Genomic DNA, 10,570 nt, shown 5'->3' on the forward strand with positions numbered 1-10,570 from the left:
CACACACACACACACACACACACACACACACACACACACACACACAAATACAAATACACAATTTATTAGGACCAGTACTCCCCGCTCTGGCTTAGAATATAGTTATGCTCCTTTCTGCCTGTAAATTGAGTATTCTTGATCACCTTTTACTTTCTCATGCATCTGAAATCCTCAAGTATCATTTAGAGGCTGCTCTGCAAAATCTCTTACTTTTCAAGTTTTCCACAACAAATAACTCCTGCACACCAAAGACCTTTCTTTTCTTTCTTTCTTTCTTTTCTTTTCTTTTTTTTTTTTTTTTTTTTTTTTCATTTTTTTTCTCTTTTTTTTTTTTTTTTTTTTTTTTTTTTTTTTTTTTTTTTTTTTTGGTACCAGGATTGAACTCTGGTCCTTCTGCTTGTGAGGCAGGTGACAGTTTCATTAAATATTCTGAAAATAAAGACTCAACTTTACAAGTGAGGATCCTCCTGACTGATTTGGCAATCTCAGGTGCTAACCTGGTGACCTTCTCACCTATCTTAAATAAAGAATACAACTGATGTGTGTGAAGCAGCTTCAATTTTATTTTACTCTGACTTTTTAAACTGACAAGAATTGTGGCTTGTTACTTGAAGAGTTACATTTGAAATGGGCAGCGAAGAATCTGATTCTATTCTCCCCACCTATGTTTATTTCATCCATACTTTTAGTTTGGTGGGAAGAAAAATAAATGACAGTTTCCTTATTTTGGAACAGTTGAGTGTGATGCTGAACTCCTGTTGCTGCAAGGCTCCAGGTTTCTGTTGGAGATAAATCACAGATCAGAGTCCTTTCTCCTTGAAGAAGTCAAGGCCCAGGTTATACTCGCCCAACGTCACACTATCAGTGTTGGTAGAGTTAACTACCTTAATTGTTAGAAGTGTTAGAAATGTTAACATCTGAATCTCTTCACTCTAAAGATACTTAGCTTCCAAATGATACTGCACAGGGATTTTCAAAGTACCTCTCCCCTGAATAGTTTAGAAACACTGTACACTGAATCTTTACTGAGCTCATAATTGCTAATCGCGTGCCACCATGTCAGTTATTTTTCATTATTGTCACATACCTTTAACTGGAGTCATACCTGTGGAATGAAAATTATGCGACTCGTTTCATAAGTTGAACCTTCTTGCATTTCTTTACAGTTGCCTCCCCATCTATGTTTTAAGGTGCTGTAAGACAGGACACATAGCTTAACCCTAACTAGTGGTCAACAGTAATGATATTTGATATACATTAATATAATTAATCATAACAAGTTGATGCGGTTAAGTATTAAACAATCTAAAGTTCTGTGTGAGACTGTTGCCTATGCTGACCAAAAACAAAGAACAACAGCAAACCTTTTGAATTACTGTATTATGCATTTACACATTCAGAAAAATGCATGATTGGGAGCAGGGAGGTAGTTTGCCTAGCTTGTGCAAGGTCCTGGGTTCAGTCCCCAGCACTGCCTTGCCTTCCCCCGAAAAAGCATGATTAAAAGACTAGAAAATACACCAGAAGTTTAATATACATCTATATATGTCTTTACAGCCCTAACTAAGCATTTTTAAAAGCTATCTTTTAGGACCTCCACCCACCAAATTGAGTTACATGAAATTTTGTGTTAAAAAAACAGTTACCAATCATTTGACCTGTAGTTCTTGTCAGTTTCTTTGTTCTTCAAATAACTGACATTTCTACATCCTAGGGGAAGACAGTGTTGGCAAATAGAACAGACCAATTTTAAAGATGTGCTTTGGTTTGAAAGGCATGACACGCTTAAGACATTAAAGAGAGAAGGGCTGGGAAATAATGTGCCCTTCACTGGGCCTTCTGCCCTCTCGCCAAGTCTTTAAGTACAGTTAAGAGGCAGAATAGTACACTCTGTAATACCTTTGGTTTTTTAAACGACATTGAACAGGGAACATACGACTTGGTGTCATTTAATTAGATATATATCTTGCAGAAGGTATTCCGGAATGAAAGGCATTCATGAGTGGCTTAGGTGGGTCATCAAAAGCAGCCTCTGAAAAGAACTAGTAAAGGAAACAGAAATTCAGGAGCATATAATTTCTGTGTCTCGTATCGTGTATCTTTTCAGTAATATCTCAGTGTGTGGCCAAAGAATGCTTTCTTGGATGGACGAGAATTTGTGACTGCCCTTTCTGGAATTTCCTACTAAAATCTGAAAACAGTTTTAGCTAAAAATAATATGAGTGAAGCTCTTCTAATTATTTCCATAATTTTATTTAGACTGGCCGGCATGGTCTAGGAAGGAATGTAAGAAACCACTTTTAAACTCATTGGAAACTTGCTGTGGGTCACTGTGAGTGTTGAGATCTAGGTAGCAGTTCATTCTTTGCAGTCCACAGACTTATTTTTAGAGCAAGGGCATAGTGTTTGGCCACATCATAGCTAAATGCTGTTTTCAGAACGCACGCTTTAAAATTGTTATCCTGGTCAGAGAGTGAAATCAGTGGTGCCTGTTTTAGACCTGCGTGGAAGAATATAACTCAATACAGTGTCTTACCCTTGCTGATCAGAGGTTCACGGACTCATCTCTGCCCCAACTCCAAAGGATGGTATGGTGGACTTTAGTACTTTATGACTATCGGATTTTACACTTCGAACAGTTTTATAAAAAGTAAATGTTGAAAGGAAAATTGGCTTTTCTTTGTATGTATTCTTAGACATTCTTTTTGCTATTAACTCAAAATGTGTAGATGCTAGATTATGATAAATACATAAATGGCAAATATAAAATGATAAACTTAGGTCATCTGAAAATAAAACTAGTTTCTGCCTCTTTAAAATGTTCTCTAAAGCTTTTTAAACTAAATGGCTGTGAAAACTTGTCCTCTGATTTGTTTGGAGGAATCAGTTACACCAAGTGATTTAATGTGGCTCTCGTATAAGAAACTGATTTGGACAGCGTGTGGCGCCTGCCGAACTTAATTATAGATGAACGGGGCTCAGGCATGTATTCTTTGCCATTGTCCTTTCAACACGACGTGTCTTGGGTGACTTTGAACCTAAAGTGAGGGTATGCAGTACGTGTCGGTGGTGACTGGAAGAGATCTGTTCCTCAGTCGCCTTCCTCCTCCTCGCCTGTCTGCCGTGTGCTAGGACTGCTGGCTCAGGCAGGAACTGCGCAGGGGCCCACTGAGGACACTGAGTGTTCTGAGCTCCCTGTGGCACTGAAGTGTAGCCTCCCAGGTACCTGAGTTGCATTCTTGTTTGTTCATTGCTGTTAACTCAGCCAGTGGATTTGGTTATCAGCTATCGGGCAGCTGTTGTACAACAGGATGAAGGTTCTGTGATCTTGGTCATGTGCTGTGAGATTTGATGGACTGTTTATAAAAATTCATACTTTTGAAACCGAGCTCAAAATCCAAGTCTGATTTTTCACTTATAGTTTAGTCCTTTGAGTAATGATTTCCATTAGTTGAGAGATTTTTGCAAAGTGGTATTATCCTGCTGAAGATATTTAAAAAACTGCTCCTTAAATATATCAGGATATTGATTCAGTTTACTTTTGTTAATCATTGTTTTCATTCAAACTAAAATAAACTTCGATACTGATTTTATCTTCCTTGGATTTCCTTTTTTAGGATTCAACTACCACCATGTCAAGCAAAAAAGCCAAGACCAAGACCACCAAGAAGCGCCCTCAGCGCGCGACGTCCAATGTCTTCGCCATGTTCGACCAGTCGCAGATCCAGGAGTTCAAGGAGGCCTTCAACATGATCGACCAGAACCGAGACGGCTTCATCGACAAGGAGGACCTGCACGACATGCTGGCCTCGCTGGGTAATGCGCAGCCCTGATGTGAATGTGCTGGGTGACGTTTCTACGCTGCCTCTCGTGGTTATTTTGTGAGTCTGAAAGCTCGGTGGAGTCAGTGTAAGGAGTCTGTAACTTTCAGATGAAGTATGGAGCAGTGTTTACCACTGGGACACAGCAGATCCCCAGACATCTTGGTGTTGAGCTGTGTGTGTGTGTTCTTACAAAAAGCAGTAATGCTCCTACTAACGTCCCAGTGGAATTTCACGCTGTCTCCAGACTTTTAATATAGGCTCTATTTGTTCAGGAAACCTTTTTCCCAAATGTTTTTGCTATCATGGAAAATTACAAATGATCATCTCTCTTGACAGAATGTTCACTGCAAGTAATAGTTGTTAGGTTAAAGTTATGGCCCTCTTGCTGGGCGTGGTGGCGCACACCTGTAATCCCACCACTCGGGAGGCGGAGACAGGAGGATCGCTGTGAGTTCCAGACCAGCATGGGCTACATAGTGAGTTCCAGGTCAGCCTCAACTACATAGTGAGACCCTGTCTCAAAAAACAAAAAAAAGTTATGGCCCTCTTTTTTGTTTAGGGAAAAACCCAACTGATGAATACCTGGACGCCATGATGAACGAGGCCCCGGGCCCCATCAACTTCACCATGTTCCTCACCATGTTCGGCGAGAAGCTGAATGGCACGGACCCGGAGGACGTGATCAGGAACGCCTTCGCCTGCTTCGACGAGGAGGCCACAGGTAGGTCAGAGGTAACCTTTACTTACAAAGTGACTCCTGTTTTAATCCTGGTAACTGAAACACACACCTGGTAAGGTATGCTGACGTGACGCCCTCAGGTTTACACTACTCCTGTCTGCTCCATTGGTCAGGATTCCCCTCTGGCCTGGTCACTCACATCACTCCCTCGCCCATAAATAGTAGTTTACAAGATCTCATAGATTGTATTTGAAACCTCTGGAAAACTTCCTTTTTTCCTTTATTAACAGGTTAATTCCACAGGGATTAGGCTCTCACTAAGTGTGTTGAGCCAGCTGTGGTGGTGCACTGTGATCCCAGCACTCAGGAGGCTGAGGCAGGAGGATCGCCGTAAGTGCAAGGCTAACCTGGGCCACATAGTGAGTTCGAGGCCAGTCTGAGCTACATAGTGAAACTGTCTCGAAAAATCCCCACAAATGCGTTAAATGAACAGCCTTTACCAGAGCCAGCTTGGGCAGTGTGTAAATTACTATCAACTAGGCTTGCATACCAGGTTATCTGTCCACCCTGCAGTTGTTCACGTCTGCTGTCTGACCTCTCTTTTAAAGTAAACCAAGCAGACTAGGCCTGGAACCCAGGCTTCGGTCCTGGGCTTGTCAGAGCCGCAGGTGTCAGTGTCAGCGCAGGCTCTCAGCAGAGCCAGCCGCCTTCTGACTTGAGCGCACTGCTCTGAGCTCTGGGTATCTCCCAGCTCCTTCCAGACAGCACACGCACAGCTATGCTGCCTGACTCGGGCCGTTCTCTGCCATGCCTTGCTGTCCCACCTCCTCTGTCTCCTTTTACACTCAGCCCGTCCCTTGTTTCCAGGAAGAGTGGCGGAGGAAGAGTAGAAGAGACTTCTTTCCCTCTTCCTCCTCTACAGACACTTCCATATTGCTCGCATATGAGCCAGTGAAAGAATGAGCTGCAGAAGAATAAGCAGTCTTTTCTGTTCACACACCGTCACCCTTCGTGGAGCCTTGTCTGTGACGTCTTACTCCTTTCCCCGGCTCCCGGGAAAACAAAAGACCTTCCCGTTCTTTTCACGCACTAGGTGTTTTATGTGTGTCTCTCTCGACGCATACACTGTTTGACTGTATGTTTTGTACACTTATTTCTAGTTACCGAGATTCCTTCCCACCCCGATGGCTGCTTGTGTCAACCAGTGTGTTGTTCTCATCTTTGTAACCTTTCTGGCACCTACCACCGTCCCTTGCACACAGTAGTTTATGTAGCAGTGGAACGACCTGGTGTTGAGGAATTAAGACTGCAAAGCCAAAAGTCTTAAGATTGGAAATGCATTTTATAAAAACCTGGGATCGAATCAGCAAAATCCCCACAGTTCTCACATTTCTTTTCTGACCTGACGTCGTTCTTCAGACTCACTGTGTAGGAAATACGCTGTCAGTGTATTGGCTTAATTTCACACGCAGGGAAACTGTCCGCTTTTGTTGTTCGCTTTCCGGATTTCAGAGGAGCGTGTACTTGTGTCGTTACCACCTGTAGGAGCAGTGGTTCTTAGCCATGTGCATGTGAGTTGCTTGGAGAGCCTCTGAGAAGTACCAATACCAGATAAATCGGAGGTGACGTCCAGGCTTCTGTTTCTGTGTTTTATAAGCACTTACATTTATTCTCTTAGGCAAGCAGGTTTTAGTGGAACCTTGCTTTGGAAAACCCAGGTGAAAAGACACTTTGCGGCTCATTGCTGCCCATCCACTGCCTCACAGTGTCAGTGACACAGTCCGCCCCGAGTGTTCTGCACACGTGAGGCCATATTTGTTACCACATGTTAGATTTGTCTGCATTCGAATCTCCTTTTACATGGAAGAAAGCCAAAGCCAGAGTAAATAAAATGAATGGGGCCCCGCCCAGCATACACTGGTGCTTATGATGGGGCGACCCGCCAAAACGTGGGCTGCAGTGGCTCCAGCTGCCCGCCGGGACCCCCAGAGCAGTGCAGTTCTGATCCCGACCCCCTGTCCCGCAGGCACCATCCAGGAGGATTACCTGCGCGAGCTGCTCACCACCATGGGCGACCGCTTCACGGACGAGGAGGTGGACGAGCTGTACCGAGAGGCGCCCATCGACAAGAGGGGCAACTTCAACTACATCGAGTTCACGCGCATCCTCAAGCACGGGGCCAAGGACAAGGACGACTGAGCAGAGCTGCGAGTGCCCTCTGCACGCTCCTTGTTGCCACTTTGAGTATTGCTGAGATTCTTCTTAGAGCCTGTTGCATGCCTGTAGCTTGACAGCTTTCGCCTCTTTGTTTTGTATTTATTCTCGGCCATTTTGGGGCACTTGTATCTTTATAATCAGACTGGAAGTGGGACTTTTTGTCATTTTCAGAATAGAAGATCGGGTAATTTAACTTACCGGTGGTCCTTTTCCCCCATAACTGCAGTCTACAAAGAGTCAATATATTTTTTCAGAGAAAGTTATTCACTCAATTTTTTCTGAACCATAATTAAACTTTATGATAAAATGCTTGTTTAAGTTTCTTGCTTACCAAAGTTGGCTTGTGAGTTTTAGCTGTATCCTTCAAAGAAGGAGATGAGGTAGTTTCTAGTAAACAACATACATCTTAGACCTCCTTACTCCCCCAAGTTTCCCAAACAATCCCAGCTTCCCTCTTCCTGTTCATCCTGTTTCTTCTGCTCCCAAGGAAATCTAGTTTTCACTGCCCTGAGTAGTTTTCCTGCACTTGGTCTTCCAAACTTTAAAATGATTTCCTGTAGAAGTTGCTTGTATAAATACAGTAATTACTAGCTGTGAATCCCTCAGTTGACACACCTGCTTTATGTCATCTAAGCTTTCGGGCATTATTTCATGCCACTTAAAATTAGATCAGGCCATTGAGTGTTAATTTTCATTTGTCCTGTTTCTTAAACTACTTTAGCTCTAAAGCTCTGAGGAATGCTTTTTACCAAAAAGGCAGACTTGTGCATTGTATTTCAAACTGCACTATTTTTTATTGTGTAGCTTTTCCTTACTACAGCAGCCCCCACTGAAAGCCCATGTTTGTTTATACAGAGATTCACCATGAGTCCCTGTGTGAATTTTAGACATTCCTGACCTGCCCACAATCAAAACAGCTGAAACCACATGCCTGAGAAACTGAGATCACTGTTCCAGTCCTAAAAATAACCTCTGCTATTTGCACAAAGGCAGGACAGCTTTGAGTGATCTGTGGAAGACCAGTCTTATTCACTGTAGGCTTTAAAACTGGACAGTCATAATATTCATGCATTTTAAAAGATTTGAAATGGAGCGGTTCGGTTAAAAAGAATGACAGCCTACAAAGATAATCGATTGACAGTTACTCTAATGACGTCCAGTTTATGCTCCTGTTAACCAGGCTGTGAAGAAAACTGACCTCATCCAATAAAGAATCATCAAATCCTCCAGGCAACATACCTGTGCTCTCCACAGGGGAGGAGCCAGAGCCTGCGGTCTGGTAAGGCAGCTGCGTGGGCTGGGAGCAGCACGACTGGTAACCACTTGTCTTTGCCCCTTCAGGGTTACGATCATAGGACCTGCCCTCTTTCTCTGCCCACCATTCGGTGATTTAAAATAGCTTTTTCCAGGCTGTGACCATTACGCTAAAATTTTGTTGAGTTGAATTTCCATTTCAGCTGAAAAATAATCATCACCTCTGGTTTGTTAACAAATCTCCAACACAGAATAAATAACATTATTTCCACTACAGAAAGAAAGAAGTAGTACTCAAATCACCCCTCGCAGTATCCCCTTTTCTCCTTGGGAGACCTGCTCGAGGAGACAGCCCTCCTCAGGGACAGTGCGTGGTCTTCCCTGAGTGGGACGAGCCTGATTCAGCAGCAGTGTTCTCCACTGTAGCTGGCCTCCAAGGCTTACTCAGGGGTGAGTGCCTGTAGAGAGCTCAGAGTGCCTCCTCCAGCGGCAGAATTGACTGTAAAACTAGTCTAAAAAAGTTTGCGTGCTGAAAATTACCTTGCACAAACCGCTTCCTACGTCCTTGTGACGCTGGCAGAGTGGAGGCAGGGTCACTGTCCAGCTGCTTTTGATCGTGGGGCCCACGTTTGAATTGATCAAGGAACTAAGGTTTACTTTACTTAGCAGGGATTGAGTCCTACATCTAGAAATGCCCATCGCTGTACCTGGTAGCAGTAGATGCTCGGATGGCTCACTTTGAAACTCCAGAGCAGAGCCAATGCAACAGACGCGTGTGCTTGTTAGGACCTCCCTCCCTCTAGACAATTGCTTGATTTCCCTAGAAGCTGTTTTGTTTCGTTAATTTCCTGCTGCCTTTCACAGAGGTTGCAGGAGCTAACTGCCCAGATCAGAGAACTGTTCCGTTATCCAGGGCTGCTTAGCCATTGCCACTTTCTCTTACAACTTCATCTGCCTACTCTTCTGTTCTAAGTATGTCCATTCTTGTTTGGAGTATAGAACTTTTCAACCAGTTCTTTTAATGGATGGAAAATTATCTTTGACTTGCCTATACAATAAATTCCCGGGTGCTAGATTTGTTTAAAAAATTTTTTTCCCTTTTTATTGAGGTTATTGGTACAATCTAGGTATACAGTACAGTTACATTCATCATTGGGATCCTGTACCTTTACATAATGGGTCTTGATTCTCATTTTTTCCCCTTGTCCCTGCCCTCCCTTCACCCCCTCCTCCCCTCCCCATTTATAAACACTTTATTTCCTTTTTTCAGTGTCTCATATTTTTTTTGCTAGATTTTTTGATGATCTGGTTTCATTAATAAATACGCTTTTCTTTGGAGTCTGGAGAGAATATATTACTGTTTTGGAGCAGTGCTGTCCATTAGACATTTATGGTAACGGAAATGCTCTGTGCTGTCCAGTAGGATGCTGGCTGCATGGGGCGATTGAACACCTGAAATGTGAATAATACAACTGAGGAGCCTAACATTAAGTTAAGATTGAATAGCCACGTGTGGTTAATTGTGTATTAGCATAACTCTAGAAAATTAAATACAGAGATCAGAGTAGAGGGTTGGACATGTAACTCAGCAGCAGAGAGCTTGCCTGTTGTACAGGAGACCTGGGTTCTATCTCCAGCATAACAAAACAAAAATCTAGGTACAATCAGGGTGACTCAGCTGGCCAAGGTAAAGGCTTATCTCAGTCACGTGGACTGATGGGCTCTGTGACAGAGGCCTGTGAAGCCAAGATCTGGTGTGTAGAAAGACTTGTTCAGACCCCCAAAGGCAGACTGCAGTTAAGGAAAGGGTGAATATGTAGAACCAGGAGTGACTTCAGATGAGCACCACAGCATCACCATCACCTGGATGCTTAGTAGGGGTGCAGATCCCCCACCTTCATCCTACTGACTTCCTAGAGCCGGATTATGTGTCAGCAGCCCCACCAGGTTATTCTACCACGGTAGTGGAGTGCCAGATACCTGGTCCCTGCCTTCTAGGAATTACTGATTAAAGATTTCTGAGATACGGACTCCCTAAAGGAAGAGAGTTTGAATTATTCAATCCTCTTTCGAGCACCCAGCTCATGTTTAGGCGATATATGCTCAATAAAGATTGGCTGTTATTCTGCAGTGAGGGAAACTCCTGAATTATAGCCACAAACAGCATTTAGAAGGAAACCTGAATAGTAGTGTGAAAGTATTAATCAAAAGTGTATATGACCTGCACAATGTGTACACAGGAGTAACTGTCATCTCTTGAGACCTTAGGAAAGCAAAGAATTTGAATAAATCTTTCTCGTTGAGAGGGGAGTGAAACAGTCACCTCTGTGACTTGATGAGGCCGTAAACCTTATAATGAAGTGGGCAGGAAAGGAAGAGTAGGGGTTGCACAATTTGACTAGACTGGGGTGCGGTTTTAAAAGAAGTGAAAGGGTTTCAGAGCTGGCAGGAATGTGCCCGGCCACCGCCCTCTTTCCTTCCCACATTACATGTAACGTACTCTGAAAAATGACTTGTTTATCTGAAATTCAAGTTTAACCAGGCTTGCATTTACTAAACCTGGCAGCCTGGTCGGGCCGCTTCCGGCGCTGGGGAC

The 10,570-nt window shown here is 43.4% G+C and overlaps 1 protein-coding gene across 2 annotated transcripts in view; it reads left to right on the forward strand.

Annotated features, from left to right (window-relative positions):
* Positions 1 to 7,027, forward strand: part of LOC104872429 (myosin regulatory light polypeptide 9) — an 8,938-nt gene extending 1,911 nt beyond the window's left edge. The window contains exons 1-4 of one of the 2 annotated variants that reach the window (XM_019209690.2): positions 2,495 to 2,588; positions 3,618 to 3,816; positions 4,384 to 4,545; positions 6,530 to 7,027. In XM_019209690.2, the coding sequence (XP_019065235.1) occupies positions 2,586 to 2,588; positions 3,618 to 3,816; positions 4,384 to 4,545; positions 6,530 to 6,702 (537 nt within the window). In that variant the 5' untranslated portion in view covers positions 2,495 to 2,585 and the 3' untranslated portion in view covers positions 6,703 to 7,027. Of the gene's footprint in view, positions 1 to 2,494; positions 2,589 to 3,617; positions 3,817 to 4,383; positions 4,546 to 6,529 lie in introns of those variants that run through there. The other variant, XM_010638682.3, reaches the window with a different exon arrangement.
* Positions 7,028 to 10,570: the final 3,543 nt, after the last annotated feature.

This window comes from Fukomys damarensis, unplaced genomic scaffold (assembly GCF_012274545.1).
Source record: "Fukomys damarensis isolate Sample0158 unplaced genomic scaffold, DMR_v1.0_HiC HiC_scaffold_30, whole genome shotgun sequence".
In the NCBI taxonomy this organism is placed as follows: Eukaryota; Metazoa; Chordata; class Mammalia; order Rodentia; family Bathyergidae; genus Fukomys; species Fukomys damarensis.